Raw genomic sequence first — 26,768 nt, 5'->3', positions numbered from 1 at the left:
GCCTGGGCTTGGCTGGCGCTGCCGCCGCGGCGCGCGCGTCGTCTCGGCGCAGCGGCGCACGCCGCCCGCGCCTCGCCGTGGACCCGCGCGCCGTTCCCCGCATCCTGCTTCCCTTCCACCGCCATCCCGCACCGCCGTGCGCGCCCCAACGCACGCCCACGCTCGCTGAGCGTGCTCTCGCAGCGCATCTGCTGCCGCGCACCTGCTCACCGCTTCGCGCTGCCGCCTGCCCGCCATGAGCAAGTTCATCCGCAACGGCGTGCCGCGCCACGACGACGGCCGCGTCAACTAGTGAGTCGCCGGCCAGGGCGCGGCCAGCGGGCGGCAGGCAGCAGCACGCGGCGGCAGTGTAGCACGGCTGCCGTCGTGCTGCGAGCAGCCGCGGGCAGCGCAAGGCGTCCGGCGAGAGGCGCCGCAGAGGCGAGGGGCAGCGCGTCTGGCGGCGCCGCTGCGCATCTCGCCTCCGCACTGGCCGCAGCGCCGGCCCGCTGCAGGCGCCGTCGCACGCCTCGCACGCCCACGCTGCGTCCACGCGAGGCTGACGCCCCGGCACGCCCCCGCAGCAAGCCGCAGAAGCACCACGGCTACACGGGCGTCATCATCATCCTCGGCTTCTTCCTGCCGCCGCTCGCCGTGCTGGCGCGCTTCGGCGTCGGCAAGGACTTCTTCATCAACATCGTCTGCACCATCTGCGGCTACTTTCCCGGCCACGTGAGTGGGCGCCTGGAGGCACGCAGGGCAGGCGCAGCGGCCAGCATTGGCGGCGCAGAGGCGAGCTCAGGCGGCGGGCTGCCGGCTGCCGGCTGCGATGGCTCCGAGTCCAGAGCGCTGTGGGCTGCAACATGCAAGTCTGAGCAGGTATGACGGTGCTCGCTGCAGCGTGCCCCAGGCTGTTGTCGTCGGTAGGCTATAGCGCCGCGGCGCGGTGGTCAGCTCAGCGGCAGCACGGCAGATTGCGCTACGCTGTGCCTGGCGCACAGAAGCCAGGGCGGCCAGCAGCCTGCGCGACTGAAGGCGTTCTGACTGCCACAATGCTGCACGTCTTGTGCCGCCGAAGTGCTCTGCTGCGAGCATCTGGTCGGTGGATCAGCTTACATGCCGCTGACGCACGTTTCTCTACTCGCAGGGCCACAACTTCTTCATTCGTGCGTACGCCGGGCTTCGTCCGCGCACCTCTCGCTCACCCGCTTCCGCAGAGAACATCCGGAACAACGACAACCATCCGAACCGCACGCCGAAGTGGGCCAAGCGCTACGGTCTCGTCGACGACTCGTTCGACCGGCGGCGCAAGAAGAAGCGCGCGTGGACGGGCCGCTACAATGACCAGCTGCCGGAGCGGCGCCTGTACGACGACGACGGCAACCCGACGACGTACGACATGGACCACCGCTTCGAGGACGGCGATGGTGGTGCCGCGCGCCGCCGCGCCGCCGTGCAGCGCGCGCCCGAGGGCTTTGAGGAGCAGTACTACAACGCCGACCCAGCGCCAGAGCGCAACGCGTGGGCCGGCGACGCCTACGACCAGCAGCGCAATGGCTCGGCGGCCAGCCTCGGCGGCCCGCTGCCGGGCGCCGGCGAGGCGGAGCGGCGCAAGGCCAAGAGCAAGAGCAACATGCGTGCGGCCTTTGGGCGCAAGAAGGACCGCCATGCGCAGTCGCAACACGTCATGGGCGACGGCGACGCGTACGACCACCGCGCCGCCAACGGCTACGCCGACCCCGACGCCGACCTCGGCGGGCGGCGGCGCAGCCTCGACTCGGACGACGAGGGCCCAGAGGAGGCAGGGCGCAACTACGCCATCGGCTACTCCGTCGGCGGCGCGAGCGGCGCGACGGAGCGCGACACGTTCGGCGACGAGTGGCGCGCGCCAGCGCCGTCGTCGAAGCGCCAGCCCGAGGCGCCGCGGCACGAGTCGCGGCAACCGGCCGTCGACATCATGGATCAGCGGCACGAGTTCTGAGCGTGCCGTGCCCTGTCCCTGGACCCTTTCCTCCTCTTCCCTGCTCCGTCTCTGGAGCGCCATCAATCTATGTACATAGTCGCGCTCACAGGCCCGCCTCCGTTCATCTGCCGTCACGCCGCAATCTCCACTCGTTCAGCCTCTGCCGTGTGACCCAGATGCGGTGCCTGGCTGCGACATGAAACCCATCTGCATTGGCGCTGCTCACTGGTCGCCCGCTGGCCGTGGTGGCGTGCCCATCGGCTCGTCGTCCTCGGGCTCCTCGGGCTCGTCCTCCTCCTCTTCCTCCTCCTCCTCAGGCTCCTCCTCGTCCTCCGCCTCGCCCTCCTCGCCCGAGGCGCCCGCTGCGCGCGTCTCGTCGCCGTCGACGTCCATTGGCGTGGCGTCTGTGCCCGCTGCGCCGTCGCCGGCAGCCGCGCGCGCCTTTGCCTTGGCCTCCTTCGCCTTTGCCTTTGCGATGTTGCGCGCCTTGATGCCGGCGCTCTTGGCCGCTGCACGAGCGTGTCAGCGCGTACCAGCCGGCAACTCGCAGGCCCGCACTCACCAGCACAGTCGGCGCGCAGCTCGTCGACGAGGTTCGGCGGCAGGAAGCCGAGCGCCTCGGCCTCGGCGCACACGTCTGCGGCGGTGAAGAGCTTGGCGCCCCGCTCGGCGGCGCGCTCCTGCGCCGCCGCCGCTGCAAGACGAGCGTCAGTGCAAGGCGTGCAGCATTGCATGCGCGCACACCCGACTCACCAAGGTATGAGATGACGACGCTGGTGCCCTTGTGCAGGGCCACGATGCCCTCCTTGCGCAGCGTGCACGTCTCGGGCATCTGGACGGCGCAGACATCAGTGATGCACATGCGAGATGCTGACAGCCGATCGCCGGCGGGCGCCGTGACCAGTGCGATCTCCATGCGGCCCATGCAGAGCCTGTGTTGGCGACTGCAACGGTCGCGCTCGCCGCTTTGCTGGCCACCTCACTCGTGGCCTGCCCGTGCTCGCCGCATGCCACCACTGCATCACGACCACCCGCCACGCCGCACTCACCGCGCCGCGCACGACCTTCATCAGGTGGCTCTTGGCCACCTCGTAGTTCTCGATGCCGTCGCCGCCGACGAGCTGCTGCGCCGTCATGCTGACGTCGCCGTCGGCCGCCGCAGCGCCCGCGGCGCCAGTGGAGACGTCGCCGGCGAGCGACGACGACGAGGCGGCGGCGCCGAATGCGGCGCCCGTGGGCTGGACCTTCTTGCGCGGCATGGCGGGGTGCGGGTGTGGGGAGCGAGGGTGGGAGTGGGTGGAATTGTGAAGGGAGCGTGCTGCTGCCGCGCGCCGCCGCTGCGTCGGCTGCCGCTGCATCGCGCATCTCAGGCGCCTCTCCGCCCGACGCGCCTCTTTACGCGTCGCGCGTGCCCTGCGCTTCTGCACGCCTGGCCCGCAAGCGCAGGTGCTTCTCCGCACTCCAGCCCACAGACGCTGACGGTGAGCCATGTCAAGCATGCGCGGCAGTCAAGCTGCATGAGATGCTGCATGTGGTCAAGCTTCGAAGCAGCAGCCGAGTAGCCAACGTCGGCGTGGGAGCAGTTCCCACGCTCGCAGCTCGCAGCCCCGGCTGCTCGGCGCTGCCCAAGGCCTCGCTTTCGCTTCGCCGTTGCGCTCTTTGTTTCCCTGCGCACATCCTGGAGCGGGTTTCATGGCCCTCCGCACGTGCTCGACGGAGACCATCGCGGCGAGCCTGCATGCTGGACTGGCCTGCACAAAGAGCGGCCGCCGGCACGCGTCACAGTAAGAGTCGCGCCCCCTTGCATGGCCGCCGTGCGCCTCTCCGCCCCAAATCTCGCGGCGGTCCATCATGCTCCTGCGCGTGGTCGTGCTGCGATCTGGCCTGCTGCGTCACACACGCACACGCATGACGCCTTGGCAGTGCTTGGTGTGCAAAGCGGAATGCGTGGGCGCGAGCGAGGCGCGAGGATGGAGGAGGTCGGCCGCAAGGCGACCACGGCTGCGAGTGGCAGGCGTGGGAGCGGCCGAGCAGGGCGAGCGACGCCCGCTGCCCTCTTCGCTGCGCCCTGGACGGGTACCGGCTGCTCCTCAAAGGACTCCCTTGCGGCTGCCGTTTATTCTCCTGCCTCGCACGGCCGTTGCCAGAACGTCGCGGGAGGCTGAGTGTGATAGCGTGGCGCCGACGGCAGGAGCGGCGTGCGGGAGCGCGACGAGCCGTCGGCCAGACGCTAGACGTGTTCGTCGTCCGCATCCATTTGCTGCTCCCTGCGAAGCACCCGCTCGGTGAGGCATCGGCATTGCTGGCGCTCTCGCACTCGACTGCCACACGGGTATGAGCAGCGTGACATGCGGCGTCTCGGCTGCTGCTGCGGCGAGCGTAGGAGGCGGTGCTCGCTCGCGCTGCGATGCCGAGCCTCGCCCTCCTTTGAGCTGTGCCGTGCACCGCTCGGCGCCGAACGCTCGGAGCCGTTGCGGAGAGAGAGACGAGGCGGTGCGGTACGAGCGAAGAGAGAAGGTGCTGCCGTCGGGTGGGTGCGCCACCGCGGCGGCGTGCTCTCATGGGCGACGCCGCAGCGAGCAAGCCGAGGCAGCGCGGAAGGTGCGGCGCAGCGGTAGCGGGACGGCGGAGGGCGAAAGAGGCAAGTGCGTGCCGCTCGTGCGTGCGGATGCGTGCGCGGCGCTGCAGGGGGCGCGGAGGCACGCGCGGCGCAGGCGCAGCTGAGGAGGCGCAGCGCCGCAGACGAGAGGCGTGAGGGTGGAGAGCCGCATCGCTGCTGCAGCCGCTGCGCCGCCATCCCGCCCCCTGGGCTGCACTCTACTGTGGCTGCCCGACGGCGACGCTTATAGGCACGGCCGCCCGCCGCTCCTCGCTCCACACCCCATCGTCACTCCCTCTCCTCTCCCCGGCCCCCGTCTCCACGCGCCCCGCGCACCCACACTCCTTGACCCACACACACACACGATGCGTTTCCTCACACTCCTTCTCCTGCCCGCCGCCGTGCTGGCGCACCCGCTCGTGCCGCGCCAGGAGGCCGGCAGCGCGCTCCTCGACGCCCTGCGCGGCGCACAGCTCACCGTGCTCGCCGACATGCTCGCCAACAACACGGCGCTTGTCAACGCCGTGCTCAACAGCGCCGGCAGCAAGACGATCCTCGCGCCCAACGACCAGGTGCGTCGCGTGCCCGGCGTGCCCGGCGCTGCATGGCTGACACCCTTCTAGGCGATGCGTGCCGTGCCCGAGTGGACCACGTCCAACCCGGAGCTGCTGCAGGCCACGCTGCTGATGCACGGTGCGCAGCTCACATCACCTCTGACTCGCCCTTGGCAGCTGACATCCCGGCCCGCGCAGTGCTCAACGGCACGTACCCCCTCAACGACCTCGCCTCGCCGCCGCCGCACACCGTCGGCCACAGCCTGCTCTCGCTGCCCACGTACGCCAACCTGCCCGGCGGCAACGGCCTGCCCGTGGCGCTCTCGCGCTCGTCCGACGCCGAGTTCGTGCAGGAGGCCGCCAACGTACGTGAAGTGCCCACCCGTACTGCCACGCCAGAGCTCACCCCTTGTTCCTAGACGAACGCCTTCTCCTCGGCCGACCCCATCGTCGCCGGCAACATCACCATCCAGCCCATCGCGCGCGCCCTCACCGTGCCCGGCAACGCCTCGGCCACGCTGGGCTTCCTCGGCAAGCACGACGCGCTGCTGCAGGCACTGCGCGGCGCCGGCGTCGCCGACATGCTCGACTCGATGCGCGGCGTCACGCTCTTTGTGCCCACCGACGCGGCGCTGCAGCAGTACGTGCAGCAGAACAACCTCGCCGCGAACCCGGAGAACGCCAAGGCGCTGCTGCTGCAGCACGTCGTCGCCTCGCGCGCCGTCTACTCGCCGCTGCTCGAGGGCCAGGGCTCGATGATCAACGCCGCCGGCCAGGACCTCGTCTTCGACGCCGACGCCCAGACGGTGCGCGTCGGCGACGTCTCGGTGCGCATCACGCAGTACGACATCATGCACAAGGGCGGCGTCATCCACTACGTCGACGGCGTGCTCGCCTCGACCAAGTACGACGAGAGCCGCGCCTCGGCCGCGGCCGCCTCGGCGGCGCGCTCGGCCAACAGCTTCGTCGCCGGCCCCATCTCGGGCGTCAACGCGGCCAGCAGCCAGGGCCCGGACCTGCCCGGCCCGAATGCCGACAACCCGGAGAGCAACGGCTTCAAGAGCAGCACGATGCAGACCAACGACGCCTCGGGCGGCAGCGGCGCCGCGCCCGGCGCGCCCGGCTCGCGCGACAGCGCCATCTCCGACTCGGGCAATGGCAGCAACGGCAACGGCAGCGGCAATGGCTCGGGCAGCAATGGCTCGAACGGCAGCGGCAGCGGCGCCAATGCCAGCGGCAGCAATGGCAGCAACGGCGGCAATAGCAGCGGCGGCAGCAGCCGCGCCTCGGATGCAGCGCCGAGCCGTGCCGCTGCCTCGCTGCTGGCGCTGGCCGCCGCCGGTGCCGCAGCCGTGTGCGTGCTCTGAGCGCCCTTCCGGCGCTGCAGGCCCGCTAGACGCCTCTGGGCCTGCTTCCGTTGCCCATCTCACCTGCTGCTGCGTTCCCCGTCCGCGCTCCGTGTCTGCACTCGCCGTCATGAGAGCAACGACGCTCTGTATTCCTAGGCCCTGCGCTCCCCCTGTCCCCCTCTTCAGTGCAATGCGAGACCCCCCTACACGCGATAGTCGTACACCTGCTTGCCGTAGTAGGCGCCCGCGGCGGCGCTGGCGACGGCGAGGCCGAGCGGCACGGGTCCGGCGCGGATGCGCGGCACCGACGACGCGAGCAGCACGGCCGAGGCGCCGAGGGCCAGCTCGTGGCCGTTGGCTGCGGGACGTGAGCGTGCGCGGCGGCAAGGCAGAGCACAGGTGCGGCTCACCCTGGCCGGTGCGCATGCGCTGTGCGCTGTAGGCCTGCAGCGGAGGTCAGCGTCCGGCGCCACCGCACCGCCGCGCCACGCACGTAGAGCGCGCCGACGCCGAGGCCGGCGACGAGCGAGGGCACGGAGCGCGTGCGCGTGTAGCCAAAGAGGCCGCCGGCGCCGCAGAGGGCGGCCATGGTCATGGCTGCGCAGGGGCGTGAGCGGCTGCGGCGCGACGGAGCGGCAGGCGGCGCTGACCAGGGTGCTCGGACTGTGCGGTGTCAGCGGGTGCGGAGTGTGCGCGAGGTGCACACTCACCATGGCGGCGAGGAGGTGGTGGTGTGGTGAATGCGGGGCAGCCCGCCTCCACCTCACGCTGGTGCTGGCCCGAGCTCGGCGGGCGGCCGGTGCTGAGGTAATCGCTGCCCGGCGCGGGCGATCAGTGCCGCCGTCGCTCGCGCGGGCTTGGCTGGCTGGCAGGGACGGCGCCACGTGCAGCGCTGGGCGCGGCTGCCGGGTTGTGCCGGCGCGGCGCGAAGAAGCGCAGGGGCAGCGCGGCGCAGGCGCAGCACAGGCGCAGGCACGCCGGCGCGCCAGCGATGCGCCGAGCGCCGAGCTCGCGGCCGGCGTGCGCTCGTCGCTGCTGGGCGCCAGCGCGCGCGGCCGCCGCCGCCGTCGTCGCACGGCGCGCCCGAAGCCGCCGCACCCGCGGGCGCGCCTTCTTCCCTCTCCCTCTCCCCACCCTCTCCCTCTCCCTCCTCGCCCGCACATCATGCTCGCGACCCGCAGCGCTCTCCGCGCCCCCGTGCGCGCCCGCCTCGCCACGCGCGCCCTCAGCAGCGCCGCCGCCGCGCCCGGTGAGCGCGTGTGCGCCGTGCCGCGCTGCTGCCCGTGCTGATGTCTCGCCTGCTCCCTTCCAGCGCGCGCCGGCCTCGCTGCTGCCCCGCGTGCGGCCCCGGCGGCCGCCCGCGCCGTGCCCAAGATCGCCGCTGCCGTGCAGTGTGAGTGGCAGTGCTGGAGTAGAGAGTGCCGGGTGGTGTGCAGGCTGCAGATGTGCCACCCGGCGATTCGCTGCTGGCCGGCACCTGGTCTTGCTGCCTGCAGACAGCTCACACGTTCCTTCTGCAGCGCGCGGCTACGCCAACACGCCCGCTGCCTCGTCCGGCAAGGGCCAGACCGGCCAGATCAAGGCCGTCATCGGTGCCGTCGTCGACGTCTCGTTCGACAGCGACGAGCTGCCCGCCATTCTCAACGCCCTCGATGTGCAGGACGTGCAGAGCGGCAACCGCCTCGTGCTCGAGGTCGCCCAGCACCTCGGAGAGGTGTGTAGCCGCGTGTGACCACTTATCTGCTTGGCACTCATATCCCACTCAGAACACCGTGCGCTGCATTGCCATGGACGGCACGGAGGGCCTTGTCCGCGGCCAGAAGGTGCTCGACACCGGCCTGCCGATCCAGATCCCCGTCGGCCCCGGCTGTCTCGGCCGCATCATGAACGTCATCGGCGAGGGCATCGACGAGCGCGGCCCCATCAAGGGCAACAAGCTCTCGCCCATCCACGCCGAGCCGCCGGCGTTCACGGACCAGTCGACCGAGGCCGAGGTGCTCGAGACGGGCATCAAGGTCGTCGACCTGCTCGCGCCGTACGCGCGTGGCGGCAAGATTGGCCTCTTCGGCGGTGCCGGTGTCGGCAAGACGGTGCTCATCCAGGAGCTCATCAACAACATCGCCAAGGCCCACGGTGGTGTGTCCGTGTTCACGGGCGTCGGCGAGCGCACGCGCGAGGGCAACGACCTGTACCACGAGATGATCGAGACGGGCGTCATCAACCTCGAGGGCGAGTCCAAGGTGGCCCTTGTGTTCGGCCAGATGAACGAGCCCCCGGGAGCCCGTGCCCGTGTCGCCCTGACCGGCCTCACGATTGCCGAGTACTTCCGTGACGAGGAGTGAGTGGCGGCGGTGCGCGCTGGCACGGCGCGTGGCTGACGCATCGCTACAGGGGCCAGGATGTGCTGCTCTTCATCGACAACATCTTCCGCTTCACGCAGGCCGGTTCCGAGACGTCGGCCCTGCTCGGCCGTATCCCGTCGGCCGTCGGTTACCAGCCCACCCTGTCCACGGACATGGGTGGCATGCAGGGTGCGTCGCGGCACCGCACCGCTGCGCCGACCGTGCGCTGACCCATTCTCCTGCAGAGCGCATCACCACGACGAAGAAGGGCTCGATCACGTCCGTGCAGGCCGTCTACGTGCCGGCCGACGACTTGACCGACCCGGCCCCGGCCACGACCTTCGCGCACCTGGACGCCACGACGTCGCTGGCGCGTGGCATTGCCGAGCTCGGCATCTACCCCGCCGTCGACCCGCTCGACTCCAAGAGCCGCATGCTTGACCCCTCGATCGTCGGCCGCGAGCACTACGACACCGCCACGGGTGTGCAGAAGCTGCTGCAGGACTACAAGTCGCTGCAGGACATCATTGCCATTCTCGGCATGGACGAGCTGTCCGAGCAGGGTGCGTGTGGCTGCGTGGCGGGTGCAGCGCGGTGCAGCAGCTAATCACCTCACCCAACAGACAAGCTCGTCGTCGAGCGTGCCCGCAAGGTGCAGCGCTTCATGAGCCAGCCGTTCGCCGTCGCCCAGGTGTTCACGGGCATTGAGGGCAAGCTGGTGCCGCTCAAGGAGACGATCCGCGCGTGCAAGGAGGTGCTGGAGGGCAAGCACGACTCGCTGCCCGAGGGTGCCTTCTACATGGTCGGCGGCATCGAGGATGTCGTGGCCAAGGCCGCCGAGATGAACAAGGAGAACTAAGTGTGCCGCGCCGACGCGGGCCGACGCGCCGCCGTTGCCCGTGCCTCGCTGCACGCTGTCCACCGTTCCCTTGCTCGCTCTCGTCCCAAAGTACACTCTGCCCTTCTACAGACTGCCTGCGGCGCTCGGCATTGAGCGCTGTACGGTGGAAGCCAAATGAAACGTATCGCGTGCTAGTTCCTTGGCGTGAGGTGTGACTCTCACGGAGCTGCGAGCAGCGCGCAATCCGTACTTGACCCTGGCCGTGGGCGTGCTGCACGCGCGGCAGTGCAGCATGTGCGCCAGCGTCTCGATCGACGGGCACTCCCTTGCAGCAAGAGTCAGAGCAGAGCCTGCGGTCGACGTCCGAGAGTATCGTCCGGCCGGGAGCGCGCACGGTCCGCGCGCTGGCGGAAGCTTGGACGCGCCTTGCGCTGCGGCAGGGCGACGTGACGCGGCACTCGCGGCCCTTGCCTTGCGCCCACCACACCTCAAGCTCTGCCACACGCAACGCCGGCCAAGCTACGCGAGACATCGTCTGGGCCCAGGCACACGCTCTGTCTCCAAGCACACCGTACTCGGCGTCGCTGCCACTTCCCACCGGGCCGTCCACCGGGCCCTCCACTCGGTGCTCTCCGCTGGCCCATGTTCGCCTCGCTCGCACGCGCCATGTCGTCTGCTCCTGTGACCGTCTCGCTGAAGCGCACGCGCGCGCTGATGCTGCAGCTGCCCGTCGGCGCCGACAAGCAGGCCAACCTCTCGCACGCCAAGCGCGAGCTGGCCGATGCGCTGGCCGAGTCACGCGCCGACCTCGTCGTGCTGCCCGAGGTGTGGCAGAGCCCGTACGGCGTGCAGCACTTTGGCACGTACGCCGAGAGCTTCGGCGGCCTCTGGGACACGCTGCAGCAGCGCGCCGGCAAGGAGGCGCACGGCCGCGCCCGCTGGGGCATCGACGGGCGCAGCGGCGGCGTGCCGCTGGGCGCCGAGTGCGCCAGCGAGACGCTGCGCTGGCTCAGCGAGCAGGCGCGCGAGCACGGCGTCGTGCTCGTTGGCGGCAGCATTCCCGAGCGCGACGAGGCCACGGGCAAGCTGTACAACACCAGCAGCGTCTTTGACGAGCAGGGTGCGTCCGGTGTCTGGCACGAGCGGCGCGGCACTGATCCCGCACGCAGGCCACCTCATCTCGCTCTTCCGCAAGGTGCACCTCTTCGACATCAACGTGCCCGGCATGTCGTTCCAGGAGAGCAAGACCCTGAGTGCCGGCGACCGCGTGTGTGTCTTTGAGTGCTGTGCGTGGCGTGCGCGTCGCCCGGCTCTGCAGCACCGAAGCTGAGCCTCTCCGCAGCGCTGGGCCGCTTCGGTCTCGGCATCTGCTACGACGTGCGCTTCGGCGAGTACGCCACGATCTGTGCGCGCCTCGGCGCCGGTGCGATCCTCTATCCTGGTGCGTTCTCGACATACCTGCCTTGCCTTGCTCGACGCTGAAGCCGTGCACGGCAGGCGCATTCAACACCACGACTGGGCCCGTCGCCTGGGAGCTGCTGCTGCGCGCGCGTGCCGCCGACAATCAGCTCTACGTGCTCGGCTGCTCGCCCGCGCGGCCGTCGCAGGCCGACATCGACGGCGGCTCGTACCCGACATGGGGCCACAGCTCGGGCGTGGACCCGTGGGGCAAGGTGCTGGCGACGTGCGATGCGGCGCCGGCGCGCGTGCGTGTCGAGCTCGACCCAGAGATGGTGGAGAAATGCCGGGCAGGCGTGCCGATCAGCACCCAGCGTGAGTGCAAAAGCAAGCCAGACTGAGCAGGGCGTGCGCTGACGGGTCGCTGCCCGCTCTGGCAGGCCGCTTCGACCTGTATGCCGACATCTCGCAAGTCTAGGGCTGGGACACAATGCAATGCAGCGCTGCATCTCACTCGAGCTTGAGTCGGAGGCATCTTTGCTTTCTGCGTGGTGTATCGGGCTGTGTGTGGAATCTAGACGGGACGAGAACGAAGGCAGGCGGAAAGAGAGCAGGAGCGGGGCAGCGTCTAGAGAGTGAGTGTGGTGCTGCGAGGACGAGAGGGGTGTCCGAGAGAGGGACCGCGCGAAGTCGCCTTACTAGGCCTCTGCTCCGTCCTGCACCTCCTTGGCCTCTTGGGTCACATGCGGCTTCTGCAGGCCCGCCAGCTCGACGAGCGCATCGACGATGTCCTCAGGGCCTGGCACGTGCCAGTGCGCAAGCGTCTCGGCCAGGCCCACGCGGCACGTCCAGATGCCGGCAGGCCGCAGCTCCAGTGTCTTGGGCTCGCCCGCTGCGGCGCCACGTCCGAGCGGCGCAGGCGGCGCGAGCACCAGGGGCGCGCTGTTCGGCGCTGGGCAGGACGCCGCCGCACAGTGCGCAGGCACGCTCGGTGTCGAACTCTTGCTGCTGCTCTTGCCTCCGTTGGCGGCATTCGCCTCGGCTGCCGTCGGCGGGCCTGGGCTGAGCTCGCACAGCACACGCATCATGTCCTCGTCGGTCCGGTCGTCGCCCGCCACGAGCACAAACTCGGCGTCCGGGTTGGCTGTGCAAGCAAAGGTCAGCCAGCGTTCTCGTGCGCCATAATGTGGGGACGCACCGTAGAGAATGCGGCGCGTGATCTCGCCCTTGTTGACGGCGAGCGGTCTGGCCTCGAGGTTGCGCTTGCCGACGATGACCTCGACGGGCAGGCTCTGCTGCGCGACGAGGTTGTCGAGGTGCGCCTGCGCCTCGCGCGCCTGGAACTCGCCGTACGACGGGTCGGCCCTGGGAGAGACGGCGTCAGTCGCGTTGCAGACTCTGGCATGGACAGACAGGCACGCACTTGCGGTAGTGCCACGTCATGGCGCTCTTCTTCTCCTCGATCTCGCTGCCCGACGTGCGCTGCAGGGGCTCAGTGGTCAGCTTAGATCATACTGTGGCCGCTCCTGGACCCTTACCTCGGTGAAGTACTCAAACACGGCGCGCACCGCAGCCATCCACGACATGTCGAGCTGCTCGGTGAGGTTGCGCCACTCGGTCTCGCCGGGCTCCTTCATGTAGCCGCCGTGCTCGGCGCTGAAGCCCATGTTGTCGAGGTGCCCGAGGTGCTTCCCGAGGAAGTCGGCGTCGCGGCCGCTGATGACGTACACGAGGTTGCGCTTGTCCTCGGTGAGCTTCTTGAGCGCCTCAAGCAGGCGCGGCGACGGCACAGCCGCTGCGGGATCCTTCACGATGGGCGTGAGCGTGCCGTCGTAGTCGAGCAGGAGGAGGCGCTTCTTGGCGCCCTCGAATTGTGACACCATGGCGATGCGGTCGAGCGGCGGCGTGAGGTGCGTGGCATGGGCCGAGACGAGACGCTGCAGCAGCAGGCGCACCAGCGACGCCGCCCACGTGTGCGACGTGTGGCTGATGACCTGGTGGTAGAGCTGCTCGTGGCGCGAGATGCGCTCCTCGTCGGAGAGGCGCAGCGCATAGTCAATGGCCTTGCACGCGTGCGCCGTAGCCCAGGGGTTGATCTGGATAGCGGAGCGCAGGCGGCCCACGCTGCCGCTGAACTCGCTGGCAATGAGCGGCGCCTTGTTAGCGCGCTCCTGGCACACAATGTACTCCATCGGCGTCGTCGACATGCCGTCGCGCACGGCGGTGACGAGGAGCAGGTCGGCAACGCTGAGCAGCGCAAAGTACTCGTCGCGCTCGATGATCTGGTGGTAGTGGTGCACGGGCGTGAAGTTGAGGCTGCCAAACTCGCCGTTGATTTGGCTGACGAGCTCCGAGACCTGGCGCTCGAGTAGCGGCGAGTCGTTGAGCGCCGGCGCCGTGACCTGGATGAGCACGACCTGGCCGCGCCACTCGGGGAACTCCTCGAGCAGCTTCTGGAACGCCTGCAGCTTCTGGATCACGCCGCGCACCACGTCGAGCTTGTCGCGGCCGACGATGAGCTTCTTGCCGCGGTACATGTCGCGGATCGCCGCAATCTTGGGCGCCACGCCGGCCGCCTGGCTGTCGCGCGCAATCTTCTCGGCGTCGATGCCGATGGGATTGTAGCCAATCGTCGTGACACGCCCATTGCTCGCCTCGACGGTGTTCGGCGATGCCTCGTAGCCGCACACGCGGATAACGGAAGAGAGGAAGTGGCGCGAGTACGAGAAGGCCTGGAAGCAGGCCAGATTGGCGCCGAGCATGCCGTCGAGGATCTCGCGGCGCTCTGCAGAGGAAGCAGCGTCAGTGGTATGGATCTGCCCGTGTACGCACGCTTCACTCACGTGGCAGACAGCGGAAGATCTCCGAGCTGGGGAACGGCGCATGGACAAAGAGACCGATGTGCGCGTCCGGCACGAGCTTGCGCAGCATCTGCGGCACGAGCAGCAAGTGGTAGTCGTGCACCCAGACAATGTCGCCGGCCTGATACTCGGCGGCAATGCGCTGCGCAAAGGCCTCATTGGCCGCCACGTACGCGTCCCACGCGTACTCGTCGTAGTTGACACGCCGGTCGGCTGGCACGTCCTGCCAGAGCAGGTAGTGCAGCAGCGGCCAGAGCGCTGTGCGACAATGTCAGCCATGAGTCTCGCGGCGCAATTATCCGCACTCACTGGTCTTGCAGTAGCCCTCGTAGTGGCCGTGCGCGACGTTGTAGTCGAGCCAGACGGGCACGTACTTGATGCCGTGTTCGACGGCCTTGCCCGGCTGGCCGCTGGCGTCGACGGGCTCGGCGCCGTTCATCATCGGCGTCGGCACCTTGCCCTGCTGCGGCGCGCCGGCGCCCGTATCGGCCGGCTCGTAAGCCGCCCAGTTACGCGCGTCGTCGAGCGAGGCCAGCACGCCCTCGATCTCGCCGCGCTCCTTGGGCGTCGTCTCGCTGGCATCCTTGCGCTCGTCGTTCTTGGCCTGTGCCGCGAACGCAATGTCGCCTGGCCAGCCGATGAATGTCTGCGCGTGCGTGGCGCAGAGCGAGCGGATGCCCGAGTTGAGCGCCGTGTGCCCGCGGCGCGGCGCCAACACCCACTCCGGCGGCGGTGGCGGTGGCGGCGGCGGCGTGCTGGCGAACACGCGCTGCGGCGTCCGTGCCGGCGAGTTCTCGTCCGACACGGCGGAGAAGTGGTTGTCGTCGAGGTGCTGCGAGAAGGACATGTGCCGGCTCGCCTCGCTCCATGCCGACTGGCGCCGCGAGCCAATGGGCGTGAAGGTGTCCTTGGGCAGCGCGTCGAGGTCCTCCTCGTCCTCGTCGTCGACCACGGGCGTCATCATCCACGCGCGGCGGCCCGCCTTGACGCGGCTGCGCGCCTGGTTTTCGGCCAGCTTCTTGGCCAGGTCCGTCGTCTCGTGCATGCCGTCGATGAAGCTGCCCTTGCGGTTCTTGCCCGCCGTAGCGTCGAGTCCCTCAGCCTGCTGTGCCGCGAGGCGCGCGGCCTTCTTGGCGCGCGCCGCCGCGGCCATGGCGGCGACGTTGGCCGTGGCGCTGACACGCTGCTCGCGCTGCCGCTCGTGCTCGACCTCGGCGCGCGCACGGATGACAAACGGCAGGTAGTGGCTCACATGGATGATGCGCCCGCTCAGCGGCGCGCCGGCGTGGCGCGCCGCGTACTCGGCCGTCAGCTCGGCGTTGGCGGTGCGGATCTCGTCGAGCGTCTCGAAGCGCGCCTGGGCGCCGCGGTCGCCCGTCGCCGCCGTGCCCTGGCCGAGGCCGCCGATGCCGTCGGCGCGGTGGAAGCGCGCGTCGATCTCGGGCTGTGCATCAGGCCGGCAGGCGGGCGTGGACGGCTTGGCGGAGGAGCCCGACGACGAGCCGGCGCCGTTGCTGCGTGCGGCGCCGGCGGAGCGCGAGCCCGACGCGGGCGAGTCGCAGAACGGCGGCTCCTCGGCGTAGACGTTGGGCGTCAGCGGCGGCGGCGCGGCCGACGGCGGCATCGTGGCCGGCAGCAGGGCGGCGTGGTCGGGCGGCGGCGGCAGCAGGCAGCGCGGCGCCGAGGCGGACGCAGCGGCCGAGTAGGAGACGCGGCGCGGCGGCGCGTAGGCGACGCCCGGCGGCAGCGGCGGGCCGATGGAGGGGCGTGCGCGGCCCGAGGCAGGGCAGAGGCTGCGCTCGCTGTGGCCGTGCAGCGAGGCAAAGAGGTGCGCAGGCGAGGCGGCGACGAGGCGTGCGCGCGAGAGGCCGAGCTCGAGGCCGTGCTTGAGCTCAAAGGCGTCGAGCGGCGCACAGGCAGCGCTGGTGGTACTGTGCGGCGAGCGCAGCGCATCGTGCGGCGGAGGCGGGGCGAAGGGCGCAGGCATGGTCAGCGGCCGCGCGGGTGGTGGTGGAGAGCAGAGCGGTGTGGTGATGGACGACCTCGTGAGCCACAGGCTCGCGCCGGTGCGGCCGCAACTCAAGCACACCCGGCCGCCGCTTGCTGCTGTGCGGTGTGCGCCCCAGCCTCGTCGAACAGCGCTGCTATCAGGCCGGCTCTGGCGGCAGAGCCCAGCCCGGCACGCGGCACATGCACGCAGCGCGGCAGCCCCCTGAGCACCGCGCCCCGATCCTCACGCACCCCAGCAGAGCCGCAGCGGCTGCAGAGCATCGCAGCCAAGGCCACACACTGCAGCGTGGTGCTGCTGCTGCTTCATACCTCTACGGCCGCAGCCGATGCGCCGATGCTGACGCTTGCTCGCTGCTTCTGCGCTCCCGCCGTGTGCCCCGTGCGCCGTGTCCGCCGCCGGCTTCTAGACGCCTCGCGCCCGTTCCGCCGCCGGTGCCCGCATGGAACCTGCCACTCACCTTTCTCAGCGCTTCCCACAGATGCAGACCCGACCCAGACGGACCCTGCGACCCTCCGAGGTGGCAGCTGCCTGCTCTCGCGCGTAAGTCGGAGCGGTGCGAAGACGGAGCAGTGTCAAGACGCGCGTTCTGAGCTGCGCAGATGCCGTCCAACGGAACAAGCCTTCCGCAGTGCGCAGACGCCAGCAGCAACGTCTAGAGGACCAGCTGTGGGCTGAGAGATGTGGGAAGTCGGACTGGAGGATGCGGATACGGAGAAGGGCAAGAAACGAGGCGCGGCGGAGCGCGCGCATCTCGCCGCGCGACGGATGCGCGCCGCGCGCGCTCGGCTGCCGCCCAGCGGCAGCACCGCGCGCCGGGAGTGGAGGTGCCGCGCGCCCGGCTCGCTGCCCGTCCTCCCTAAACCTCGCAAGAACGTCGGAAGCACACAAAGACGGCTCTCTAATTGTGTGACTCTACACCAGGCTGCATCACAAAGCCTCGCAACTGCGCCGAGCCAGAGGAGGCCAGTCAAAGTGACCGCGGGCTGGCGCCGGTCGCGCCGCTATCGGGGGCTGCCGCCGCGCAGCTGCATCACGTGCGCGGCCCGCGCCAAATTCTGGCCGCGGCGGCGCTTCACGGATGCGCCGGCGAGGACAAGCGAAGCTCCGGCGCGGCCTCGTGCCGCATTCCCCACCACCATGTCCCAGCCTCCGCCGCCCTCGCCGGGCGCCAGCGGCAGCGCGGCAGCGTCCGGCAGCAGCAGCAGTGCCGCGGCTGCCGCAGCTGCCGCGCCGCCGCCCAAGCCGGCTCCGGCGCCGCTGCGCCCCATCCCCTCGGCGCTGCGCCCGCTGCGCTACATGGGCGTGCCGGCGTCGGTGCTGCGCTGGCAGCCCAAGCTGCCGTCGCGCAACTGGCTCATCTTCCTCAGCACCTCGGCCACGCTCACCACGCTCTACGTGTACGACCGCCGCGAGGCCAAGGTGGCGCGTGCCGAGCTCGTCGAGCAGGTGCGCCACCTGCGCGAGCAGCCGCTGGCGCCCGCCGAGTGGCCGCGCAAGGTGCACGTCCTCTGCGCAAAGTGCCCCGGCGACGACGACTACGAGAAGAGCGTCATCTGGTTCAAGAAATACGTCAAGGTGAGCGCGCGTGTGGAGCGCGGCGTGAGCGGTGCAAGAGCGAGCAGTGCTGCTTGGGCGGCCTGAGGGCCTCTGCTGCGCGTGCAGTGCCATGTGCGAGGTTGCACCGGCTGCGCTGCATTTGCTCCACTACACCTGCTGCGGCAAGTGGCCACATTCGCTGCGCATGGCTGACGCATCCCGTCCAGCCCATCCTCGTCGCCGCGGCCGTCGACTACGAGATCACCAACGGCACGCGCTTCGGCGGCCTTGGGCGCGAGGTGCGCGAGCGCATCTTTGCGCGCCGGCGCCAGCTGCTCGGCCTCGAGGCGTGGGGCACGCAGCCGTCGGGGCCCGGCGCGTCGCCGTCGGACCCGCCGGCGCAGGCGCAGCTGCTGCAGCACACGCCCTTCGCCCTCACGCCGCAGGCGGCGCTGCAGCGCGAGCTCGACGGCGGCATCATCCTCGTGGGCCGCCCGGCGTACAAGGAGTACATGTGGGGCCTGCAGCAGGGCTGGAGCCGCGCGCTGCCACCGCGCCGCGAGGACACCGACGAGCCGCTGGCGCGCCTGCTGGCCGAGGACAGCGCGTTCGACGAGGTCGTGCCGAAGAAGGAGGACGGCGAGGAGCTCTTCGGCGATGCGGTGCCCGGCGAAGACGCGGCCTCGCGCGCTGCTGCGGCTGCCGCCAGCGTCGCCGACGACGAGTGGCAGGGCGAGGCGGACGGCGCCGGCGCGCCGCTGCCCAGCCGGCTCGGCAAGGGCTCGCTCGGCGTCTCCTCGTACCTCTCCTCGCCCGTTTCTCCCGCTGGGCGCAAGCCGCCGCCGGCCGAGGCTGCGCCGAGCGTGGCGCCCGAGCTGCTGGCGCCGCCGGCGCAGATCCCCGCGCAGCCGCCGCTCGTCTTTGCCGACTACGTGAACCTCGTGGGCCTGCGCTACATGCCGCGCCGCCTCGTCGGCTTCTTCAACGAGCGCGCCAAGGTGCGCGCCGGCGGCGAGGTGGCGCTGCAGCTGGCGCTCGGCACGGTGCAGACGGCGCGCGAGTTCGACGCCCCGGCGCAGCCGCGCGACGGCCCGCCGCCGCAGGGCGGCGACCTGGACTGGGGCCTGCGCTCCGACGACTTTATCCTGCCGCGCTTCCGCAAGACGCAGAAGCTCGTCGAGAAGCAGCGCAAGGAGTTCTACGACGGCCTGCCTCGGCGTTTGCAGGACACGCGCAGCCTCGTGCGCGGCGAGCGCGAGGCGACCAAGATGGAGACCAACGACCCGCCCAAGAGCGAGGCCGAGCTGCGCGAGGAGCGCTTCCGCAAGGAGCGCGAGTGGCGCAACACGCTCGAGGCGTACGAGGTGCTGCGCACCGAGCAGGGCGTGGCGTGGAGCGAGGCCTTCCGCGGCGCGCTGCGCGTCTTTGAGCGGCCCGCTGCGGGCGAGGAGCTGCGGCAATAGAGCAGCACAAAAGGGACAATGACATGGCACCCAGGTCACGCGATATCTACATGCTGTGAAGCAGTGGTGAGCAGCGATGCAGGGCCGCACGAGAGGCCTCAGGCGATCGGCTCGATGCGCTCGCCCACGGGCGGCCACTGCGCCGACACGGCGCCGCCCGTGTAGCTGTGCTCCGCGATCGGTCGGTAGATCCAGAGCTGGCCGCGCGTGAAGGTGGCAAAGTCGTATGTGCGGCGTGTCGGCAGCTGCAGAGGGGCAGCGTCAGGGCACGGCTCGGCACGGCAGCAGAGAGGGCAGGCTCACCTCGCGCGCACTCTGCTCCACCACCTCGATGGGCTCCAGCTCGCGCGGGTGCATCTCGGTCCCTTCCTCCTCGAAGTCCAGGTCACGCGGCACGGGCGCATCCGCCACGACAACAGCCGTGTGCTCGGGCGCACCGATGTCCATGTAGCTGCCTTGCGGCGCGCCGACGACGCTGCAGCGCGCCTCGCGCCACTCGAGGATGTCGCCGCGGCGAACGCCGCCCCACTCGGCGCGTGCGAGGTCGCCGCCGCGCCAGCGCCCGCCGGCGGGCGTGGCGGCATAGATGAGATGCCCGTGCGTGCGCCCAATGCCCTCGACTGTGCAGCGCGTGAGCAAGAATCGGGCTTGCGAACGAGGTGTGCGACTCACAGCAGCGCTCCTCCTGCGCGAAGCCGCCCTCGCGGTTGGCGTTAAGCAGCGCCTCGTGCGCCAGCGTCCAGCACTCGCCGTCGCCGACGTGCTGCTGCGCCGCCTCGGCGCGCTCGGCAAACGAGGCGACGAGGTCGCCATAGGCAGCACTGCCGGCCTGCAGTGCGGCAGCGTCGAGCGCCTCGGGCGCACGGCGCCACGCCAGCTCGACGTGCGGCGACGCGGCCTGCGTCCAGCTCACGCGGTACCTGGCAGCCACGCGTCAGTGAGAACGAACGCGTGCACACCGCAGGCACGCACCACAGCGCGCTGAGATCCTCGAAGGCTGCAGCTCCCACGAGAGCGCGGTCCGAGCCCATGTACGAGTAGCTGCTGCTCCAGATGAGGTCCTTGCGCTGCGCCAGCGGCGGCGGCGGCTGCGAGTGCTGCGTAAACCACGGCGAGGCGCCGCGCCAGGCCGCGTCGGTGCGCTCCTGGAAGAAGAGCGAGGCGTCCCATGCCAGCGGGATGGCCTCGCCCGCATGTGAGGATGCAGAGAGCGAGGGCACGCCGTCGGGAGCGGCAGCTGCAGACGGCGCAGTGGGAGCCTTACTTGCTGCGACGGCTGGTGCGGCCGCAGGCATGCGCGGTGCGAGGACGTGCGTGGCATCGCCCGTGCGGCGCGGCGGCGGTGCGTGCGAGAGCGAGAGGCGCGAGGTGAAGAACTGCAGGCAGAGATGTGAGCATCAGGACTGCTCGAAAGCAAGCGTCAGAGGCATGCCAGCAGCATTGACAGCAGCTGATGCCTTCCACGTCTCCTCCACGTCTTCCTCGACGCCTCTCCACGCCTCTCGACCTGCGCTGCAGGCCACACACGCACCTCGTCGAGCATCTCAAAGAAGGCCGCCTTGTCCTCGTCGCTGATGCTGCTCCACTGGAACGGCGGCGCCTGCTGCGTGGCCACGCTGGCGGCCGAGTTGGAGCGCGGCGGCGGCGGCGGCGGCGCCACGGCCGAGCCGTACGCCGGCGGCGGGTGTGCCGTGCCGCTCTCGTTTGCCATGCGCGGCGGCAGCGAGGGGGCGGTGCCGCCGCGTGCTGGCGGTGGCGGCGGTGCAGAGCCTCGCGATGGCGGCGGCGGTGCGGAGCCACGCGCAGGCGGTGGTGGAACGGCGCCACGAGCTGGCGGCGGTGGAGGAACCCCACCCGCGATGCGGCTGGCCGGCGCCGGCGGAGCGCGCCCCGGCGCCCTGACGGGCGTGATGTTGCTGGCGTCGTCGTCGCCGTCGCCGAGCGGCTTGGCGCCGCTGGCGTCCCAGCGCTTGTCCACCGCCGCCTTGCCGCGCGCGAGGTCGAGGCGGTCGCGCAGCGTCGTGCTGCTGCCGGCGCCCGTCTGCTCGCGCAGCTTGGCCACGCTGCCCGCCGTCGCAGCGTCGAGCTTCTCCATGTACTGCTTGGCCGGGTGGAACGGCTGCGGCAGGCGTGAGCAGGGCACGAGCGTGTGTGGGCCAGACGGCACGCACCATGCTGGGCAGTGTGGGCAGGTGGATGCGGTGGAGAAGAGACCAGCGCCGACGGCGGAAATGCAACGTGGCTTGGCGTGCGGCGCGCACGAGCCACGCGGCATGCAACGCCCGCACCGCCAGGTTCACCCGCTTCCCGCCCCTCCAAAGCAGACGTAGCGGCAGCGAGGCGCGCCGCGCAACCGGAGCGACTCAAGCGCCAGCTGAGTCGGCTCAGCTTCAGCAGTGCTACATTTTGACGCATATACATCCTCGCCATCGGCCAGCTCGCGTCTGTTGCGGGACATCGCCTCTCCAGCTTCCTGCTCGTCCTCCTTCCGCCGCTCAGCAACTTGTTGGCAGGCAGCGCATGGCACGAGCGCCTGACATACACAACCGTGCCAAGCTGTCTCCACTACTGTCTCTCGGTACTGGTCTGGCAGGTCCATTCCTTCATTCTGTCTATTGCGTCTGTTCTGGCGGCGCATCGGGCTTGAGCAGCGCCAGCGTGCGGCGCTGCAGCGCCTCGGCCTGCGCCTCCAGCTCGGGCAGGTCGACACGTGTGACCTTCATGAGCCGCACCGTCAGTCGGGAAGCACACAGAAGACCATGCCATCCCTCACCTGGCCGTCGCGCAGCAGCAGCGTCACGCTGCTCAGCTGGCCGCCAGCATCGCACGGCAGCTCGAGCGGCGCGACAAAGGCCCGCTCCTCGGCGTCGCTGAGCAGCGCGTACGGTAGGCGCAGCGCGGCAGCGGCGGTGCGCAGCGACTGCTCGGGCTGCGTGCTGACGCCGAAGACCTGGAAGGGGGTGAGCGGCCGAAGGGCAGGCCGGCGCTGTTGCGACGCACCTCGAGCTGCGGCTCGGCACGCAGCCATGCGGGACGAGCGGCGGCGACGGCGCGCAGGTGCTGCGCTGCCGCACAGTCGCCCGTCGCTTGCACATGTGGGTGCAGAAAGAGCAGCAGCGGGCGGCGCAGCGAGCGCGCAAAGAGATCCACGCGCCCGCCCTCGTCGGCGCCGGAGCAGCACAGCGGGCCGCCGGACGCCAGGAAGGGCAGCGGATGGCCGGGCAGATGGTGCACGCGCGCGGAGGCGGCGTGTGCGGCGGCGGCGCCGTTGCTGCCACTGCTGCTTGAGGCAGACGTGTCCATGCTTGCGCGGCTTGATGAGGCGGGAGGAGAAGATGCGCTGCGGCGCTCATCGGCGGCGATGTGGAGGGGCGCGGCCGGCTCGGCGCGTCCAAGGTGCCGAGGCTGCTGCTCGCCGTGCACCGCCTGGCTCACACCGCCCACACCCGCGCCATGGTGCTGCCACTGCCCGTGCTGCTGCTCTGCGCCTGGCTGCCGCTGCTGCTGCACCTGCTGCCCACTGCCGCGCGCCCGCTGGGCAGCAGCAGCCGCCGCCGCAGCACGCCCGCGCGCATCGTCCTCTTCGGCGACTCGCTCTCCGACAACGGCAACGGCAGCTTCGCCCTCACGCGCCGCGCATGGCCCGCCGATGCGGCCTACTTTGACGGGCGCTTCAGCAACGGGCCGACGTGGATCGAGTACGTGGCACAGGCGTACTTTGCGCCGCCGCTGGACCGCGGCCTCGACGACGGCGCGTTCGGCGGCGCCACGCTCGACGATGTGCGCGTGCAGGGCTACACCGGCATCAACTCGACCAGTGCGTGGCAGCGCAGTGCAGCACAGTAGAGAGGGTGCCAGCCAGGATGGGCAGTGCCCATGACGAGCTTGCAGAGGGCACTGCTCGCTCGGAGGAGAGTGAAGCATGCTCGCGGACGCATAATGCTCGCCGTCCACAAGCGCTGACCCTTGGTGCTCAGTCCCGGTGCCCGGTGTCTTTGCGCAGATCGAGCGCTATCTCGCCAAGCACACGCCGGCGTGCGATGAGCTCTACGTCGTCTCCGGCGGCTCCAACGAGTGCGTACAGGCAGGAGACTCCTCTGGGCTCGCATGGCTGACGTGCCCGCGTCCAGCGCCTTCTTTGCCCTCGGCACGCCGCTCTTCGACTCGCCCGAGCGCTTTGCTGCGCAGTCCGCTGAGCTAATCCAGCAGGGCGTCGAGCGCCTACGCAAGCATGGTGCGGGAGACTCTGACCATCCCTCCTCTCGCATGCGCTGACGCACACCACAGGCGCTCGCACCTTCCTGCTGCCGCTCGGCCCCATGCTCTCCTCGAGTCCATACGCCCTCTCCGCCTCGTCCGCCATTCGCTCACAGCTGGCGCGCTACTCCGCCGCACTGCGCGCCGCCGTCAGCGCCCAGGTGGCGCTCTATAAGGCGCGCCACCCGCTCGACGTCGCCATCGTGCTCTTTGAGACGAGCCTCGATGCGCATGCGCACGAGTTCAAACACGCCGACACGCCGTGCCTCGAGGGCGCGTACGGCGAGGCGCCGCGCCGACTCTGCGACGAGCCGGACGAGTACGTCTACTGGGACCTCTACCACCCGAGCGTGAGCGCGCGGTCGCATGCCAAAGGCCCAGATGCCACGCAGATCTGACGACCGTCACTTCTTGCCTCGCAGACTCGCGCACACGCCATCATTGCAAAGCAGGCTTTGCAGGCGCTGCGCGTCGCTGGACTGCCGCCGCCGTCGCAGCCACACGACGAACAGTTGCGCCTACAGGCCCTCTCGCCTCATCGCGCGACGCAGCGGTAGACGAGGCGCTTGCGTGGCATGAGACGCTGAGCGAGGACAGAGCTGCCGGTGGTGCGGCTAGGACCCCTGTCCTGCGTCTCTTCGGGTGCAAGCGCAGGCTCTAGCGTAGCTCTCGTGCTGGTCGCAGGGACATTGTCAGCAGAACATCTCCGCGCAGTCTCTTCCCGTCGGGAAGGGCCTGAAGGGAGATGTCTTGAACGGCAACGTCCCTGCGACCAGCCGAGGATGTTGGCTATGGTCTGTTCCTGCTTCTGAGGAGCGCAGTCACAGAGCCAGCGCCTCGCAAGCGCTCTGTCCATGTGCTCTTTCGCATGCCGCTCTCCGCGACACAGCTCGCCCTGCCCGTGCCGTGAAGCGACTCCGCTGCAGCCGACATACACACTACTCCCCTACTAATACATAGATTGCCATGCGTTGCGCCGTCACGACGTGAAGAAGCTGCGGATCCCGCCCCTCGCAGCCTTCTTGCGGCCCTTGTCGCGCTCGGCGTCGGCCTTGCGCTTCGCCGAGCCCTGCGCCGTGGTGGAGCTGCTGGGCGCTATCCGCGGCGCAGCGTCGGCGGCCGAGAGGGCCATGGCAAAGTGCCAGTCGCTGTGGTCGACCTTGCGCGCCTCAAAGCGGCGTCGCGCCTCTGTCTCTCGCTCCGCCGCTGCGGCTGCTGCTGACCCATCGGGCCCGCTGGCGCCTGGAGCTACCGCCTTGTCGTCGTCTGAGGCAAAGAAGTCGCCGTCGTCGTCCTCGTTCGGCAGCGCCGGAGCGGCGTGTGCCTTGGGCTGCGCTTCCACTCGTGGTGGCGGAGGCAGCGGCACTGCGGCGAGGTCGTCTTTGTAGAAGAGACGCTCTGCACACTCGCCGCACTGCCAAGTGTCCGCATCGTCGGGCGCGGCAGGAGAGCCAGAGCTGCGCCTGTCATCAGCAGCGAGGGCCGGCGACGGCGGCTTGAGCGTCGAGCTCGAGGCGACGGCGTTGCCGGAGCGCTGGAACATGGCCGCGATGCCGTCGCGACGCGGCTTGGCCGGCTTCGACACGACAGGCGGAGTGATCTCCTTGCGCGGTGCACTGGCGGAGGCGCCAGCGGAGGCATGCGAGGCGCCAGGTGCGGCCAGAAACGCCGCAATGCCCTTCTGCCCGCCCTGCGTCGCCTCGAGGCCCGAGAAGCCCAGCGCAACCGTCACGACGGTAAACGAGGCACGCTCGCCCAGCGCCTCGGCCCACAGCCGGCGCGCCACGGTGAGGCACTCAATCGAGACGTCGCGCGCGAAAGGGAACGCGGCCTGCCGCGAGCGCGGCGTCTCGCTTGCGACGATGTAGCGCAGCGTCAGAGTCTATCTGCCCATGTCAGCGCGGCCATATGTAAGGCTCGGAGGCAGCAACGCACCTTGGGCCATAGGCCGGGCCGCTCTTCGCGCGCTGTAGCGAGCCGGCCAGCGAGCTCGACGGCCAAGATGCCGAGCCAGTGGTCCGCCTCGGCCGTCGTGCGGATCGGTGGCCGCACAGACTTGGACGCCAGCATCGTCTTTGTCGCCACACGGTCCAGCACGGCCGAGTGGTCGACGCCGCGCAGCACGTTGAACACCCAGTCGCTCTCCTCGCCGAACCTGGCGGCCAGCATCAGCGGCCAGTCAAGCCATGCGGCCGTGAGACTCACTTGGCGCGCATCTCCTCGCGGCTCACGTTCCACAAGCCACCGACGCTCGACGACTCCCACTCGCTAGCGACGGCATCGCCCAGCTTGCCACCCAGGAAGCGGATCTTCTGGAACGGCAGGTCCTCTGGCAACAGCAGTCAGCAGAGTCGCCACTACGCGCGACACAGGTCGACGCACGCAAGAAGAGCGGCACGCCCGACGGCACCATTGTTGTCTGCTTGTTAGGCTTGTGCATGCTGGAGCAGAGCTTCGCGAGTGTCTTGTTTGACGCAATGCCCGCCGAGCTGAACGATGCGTCAGCCCCGCAGCAGCCAGCGCGCTCAGAGCAGCTCACGTGGTGTAGCCCAGCTCCTGGACGACGGTTGCGCGCACGCGTGCCATGATGGTGGCGCCACAGTTGAGCGCCACGTCGGTCCACGTCCACGGCAGCGTCTCGTCGCGCGGCGCCAGCTCGCCCTGCAGCGCGCTCCACGCGGGCGTCGGCACGAGGTCGGGCAGGAAGGCGTCCAGGCCGCCGTCGGCCTCGGCGGGCGGCGAGGCGAGGTACGGAAAGAGCTCGAGCATGAGCTTGCGCACCTCGATCGTCACTGACATGCGAAGTGTAAGCAGCCGGCGCATCACGAGGCGGAGACAGCGGCCGCCGCTCACGGTCAAAGTAGCTCTCGTCGATGCTCGCCTTCTCGACGGCGCCGAGCGGGCAGCAGCGCTTGAAGATGGCGAGGATCTTGAGCGACTCGCGCCGGTACAGGTCGAGGCTGACCTTGTGCGTCGTGGGGCTCGGGTCGGGATGATACTCGGCGGCCGTCGAGCCGGCCTGCGGGCTGGTGCGTCAGCGCCGCTGCCGTCGGCGAGGCCGAGCTGCCAGCTGCAGGGGCTGGGCCTGCCGCCACACTGCTGCATCGCACCCCACCACGCTCTGCTCATGGCACTCACGGCATACGTGGCCACATGCACAAGCACGAGGCCGGGACACTTGCGCAGCGCCTCGGCGACGGTTTCGTGGCGGCTGATGCCGTACTCGCGCGCCTTGTAGCCGATGGCGATGAGCCCGTTCCACTGCTGCACGCACAGCGGCACGGCGTGTGCGTCGACGCCCAGCCGTGCGCCCTCCATCTGCGCGTAGGCGGCGTCGACGTCGCAGTGCGCAATGACGCGCAGCGGGTTGGCGGGCACGAGCGAGCCGGCGGAGAGGAGGTGGCGGAAGGTGGCGCGCGGCAGCTGCGGCGCCGGCGGGCCGACGCTGGGCACGCCGCTGCTGCGCGCACCCAGCGCGTGGGCCATGGCGGGGGTGTGAGCGAGGGGTCGATGGGGTGGAGAGGGAGGAGGTGGACGCGTCCGACGCGCGCAGCAAGCGCGTAAAGTGCAGCCGCGGCAGCACATCATCCAGCATCTCTGACGCGCGCGTGGAGG

At 70.2% G+C, this 26,768-nt stretch overlaps 12 protein-coding genes across 12 annotated transcripts; 6 read left to right on the top strand and 6 right to left on the bottom strand.

The window, feature by feature from the left end:
- Nucleotides 1-82: 82 nt before the first annotated feature.
- On the top strand, nucleotides 83-2,110 carry FA09DRAFT_330876 (hypothetical protein). The gene is made up of 4 exons (XM_025742780.1): nucleotides 83-291; nucleotides 564-711; nucleotides 1,127-1,145; nucleotides 1,197-2,110. The coding sequence occupies exons 1-4, from the start codon at nucleotides 236-238 to the stop codon at nucleotides 1,958-1,960; spliced, it is 987 nt and encodes a 328-aa protein (XP_025597519.1). The 5' UTR covers nucleotides 83-235; the 3' UTR covers nucleotides 1,961-2,110.
- Nucleotides 2,111-2,142: 32 nt separating this feature from the next.
- On the bottom strand, nucleotides 2,143-3,245 carry FA09DRAFT_330874 (hypothetical protein). The gene is made up of 4 exons (XM_025742779.1): nucleotides 2,992-3,245; nucleotides 2,696-2,774; nucleotides 2,505-2,636; nucleotides 2,143-2,451 (listed from the first exon to the last, which is right to left on the bottom strand). Exons 1-4 carry the CDS (start codon nucleotides 3,199-3,201, stop codon nucleotides 2,165-2,167), a joined length of 708 nt encoding a protein of 235 aa, XP_025597518.1. The 5' UTR covers nucleotides 3,202-3,245; the 3' UTR covers nucleotides 2,143-2,164.
- A 1,512-nt stretch (nucleotides 3,246-4,757) lies between these two features.
- FA09DRAFT_309823 (Fasciclin-domain-containing protein) lies at nucleotides 4,758-6,661 on the top strand. The gene is made up of 4 exons (XM_025740615.1): nucleotides 4,758-5,113; nucleotides 5,165-5,234; nucleotides 5,294-5,460; nucleotides 5,515-6,661. Exons 1-4 carry the CDS (start codon nucleotides 4,907-4,909, stop codon nucleotides 6,460-6,462), a joined length of 1,392 nt encoding a protein of 463 aa, XP_025597517.1. The 5' UTR covers nucleotides 4,758-4,906; the 3' UTR covers nucleotides 6,463-6,661.
- On the bottom strand, nucleotides 6,648-7,039 carry FA09DRAFT_339711 (hypothetical protein; the record flags this gene model as incomplete). The annotated part of the gene is made up of 3 exons (XM_025744239.1): nucleotides 6,648-6,802; nucleotides 6,855-6,888; nucleotides 6,938-7,039. 3 exons carry the CDS (start codon nucleotides 7,037-7,039, stop codon nucleotides 6,648-6,650), a joined length of 291 nt encoding a protein of 96 aa, XP_025597516.1.
- A 116-nt stretch (nucleotides 7,040-7,155) lies between these two features.
- FA09DRAFT_334711 (ATP synthase subunit beta) lies at nucleotides 7,156-9,645 on the top strand (the record flags this gene model as incomplete). Its single annotated transcript, XM_025743739.1, has 6 exons — nucleotides 7,156-7,175; nucleotides 7,945-8,158; nucleotides 8,211-8,782; nucleotides 8,836-8,975; nucleotides 9,032-9,349; nucleotides 9,410-9,645. 6 exons carry the CDS (start codon nucleotides 7,156-7,158, stop codon nucleotides 9,643-9,645), a joined length of 1,500 nt encoding a protein of 499 aa, XP_025597515.1.
- Nucleotides 9,646-10,328: 683 nt separating this feature from the next.
- On the top strand, nucleotides 10,329-11,548 carry FA09DRAFT_330871 (carbon-nitrogen hydrolase). The gene is made up of 5 exons (XM_025742778.1): nucleotides 10,329-10,747; nucleotides 10,797-10,913; nucleotides 10,970-11,068; nucleotides 11,125-11,400; nucleotides 11,466-11,548. The coding sequence occupies exons 1-5, from the start codon at nucleotides 10,342-10,344 to the stop codon at nucleotides 11,501-11,503; spliced, it is 936 nt and encodes a 311-aa protein (XP_025597514.1). The 5' UTR covers nucleotides 10,329-10,341; the 3' UTR covers nucleotides 11,504-11,548.
- Nucleotides 11,529-15,522, bottom strand: FA09DRAFT_330870 (hypothetical protein). Its single transcript, XM_025742777.1, has 6 exons — nucleotides 14,196-15,522; nucleotides 13,869-14,144; nucleotides 12,564-13,810; nucleotides 12,449-12,507; nucleotides 12,224-12,390; nucleotides 11,529-12,169 (listed from the first exon to the last, which is right to left on the bottom strand). The coding sequence occupies exons 1-6, from the start codon at nucleotides 15,508-15,510 to the stop codon at nucleotides 11,724-11,726; spliced, it is 3,510 nt and encodes a 1,169-aa protein (XP_025597513.1). The 5' UTR covers nucleotides 15,511-15,522; the 3' UTR covers nucleotides 11,529-11,723.
- Nucleotides 15,523-17,064: 1,542 nt separating this feature from the next.
- On the top strand, nucleotides 17,065-18,863 carry FA09DRAFT_281869 (hypothetical protein; the record flags this gene model as incomplete). The annotated part of the gene is made up of 2 exons (XM_025739817.1): nucleotides 17,065-17,472; nucleotides 17,661-18,863. Coding segments are annotated over 2 exons (1,611 nt in total), but the record flags the coding sequence as incomplete, so codon positions are not given.
- Nucleotides 18,864-18,994: 131 nt separating this feature from the next.
- On the bottom strand, nucleotides 18,995-21,354 carry FA09DRAFT_339706 (hypothetical protein; the record flags this gene model as incomplete). The annotated part of the gene is made up of 6 exons (XM_025744238.1): nucleotides 18,995-19,141; nucleotides 19,200-19,516; nucleotides 19,569-19,816; nucleotides 19,869-20,272; nucleotides 20,428-21,015; nucleotides 21,316-21,354. The coding sequence occupies 6 exons, from the start codon at nucleotides 21,352-21,354 to the stop codon at nucleotides 18,995-18,997; spliced, it is 1,743 nt and encodes a 580-aa protein (XP_025597511.1).
- A 126-nt stretch (nucleotides 21,355-21,480) lies between these two features.
- FA09DRAFT_330867 (hypothetical protein) lies at nucleotides 21,481-22,216 on the bottom strand. Its single transcript, XM_025742776.1, has 3 exons — nucleotides 21,897-22,216; nucleotides 21,670-21,846; nucleotides 21,481-21,613 (listed from the first exon to the last, which is right to left on the bottom strand). Exons 1-3 carry the CDS (start codon nucleotides 22,197-22,199, stop codon nucleotides 21,509-21,511), a joined length of 585 nt encoding a protein of 194 aa, XP_025597510.1. The 5' UTR covers nucleotides 22,200-22,216; the 3' UTR covers nucleotides 21,481-21,508.
- A 115-nt stretch (nucleotides 22,217-22,331) lies between these two features.
- Nucleotides 22,332-24,124, top strand: FA09DRAFT_330863 (hypothetical protein). Its single transcript, XM_025742775.1, has 5 exons — nucleotides 22,332-22,713; nucleotides 22,874-22,970; nucleotides 23,027-23,130; nucleotides 23,184-23,503; nucleotides 23,576-24,124. Exons 1-5 carry the CDS (start codon nucleotides 22,350-22,352, stop codon nucleotides 23,708-23,710), a joined length of 1,020 nt encoding a protein of 339 aa, XP_025597509.1. The 5' UTR covers nucleotides 22,332-22,349; the 3' UTR covers nucleotides 23,711-24,124.
- FA09DRAFT_330861 (DNA/RNA polymerase) lies at nucleotides 24,097-26,666 on the bottom strand. Its single transcript, XM_025742774.1, has 7 exons — nucleotides 26,292-26,666; nucleotides 26,007-26,172; nucleotides 25,693-25,945; nucleotides 25,536-25,642; nucleotides 25,359-25,482; nucleotides 25,089-25,308; nucleotides 24,097-25,035 (listed from the first exon to the last, which is right to left on the bottom strand). The coding sequence occupies exons 1-7, from the start codon at nucleotides 26,637-26,639 to the stop codon at nucleotides 24,133-24,135; spliced, it is 2,121 nt and encodes a 706-aa protein (XP_025597508.1). The 5' UTR covers nucleotides 26,640-26,666; the 3' UTR covers nucleotides 24,097-24,132.
- Nucleotides 26,667-26,768: the final 102 nt, after the last annotated feature.

Source organism: Tilletiopsis washingtonensis (genome assembly GCF_003144115.1).
Source record: "Tilletiopsis washingtonensis strain MCA 4186 unplaced genomic scaffold FA09scaffold_14, whole genome shotgun sequence".
In the NCBI taxonomy this organism is placed as follows: domain Eukaryota; kingdom Fungi; phylum Basidiomycota; class Exobasidiomycetes; order Entylomatales; genus Tilletiopsis; species Tilletiopsis washingtonensis.
This window is presented reverse-complemented; position numbering and strand designations above follow the sequence as displayed.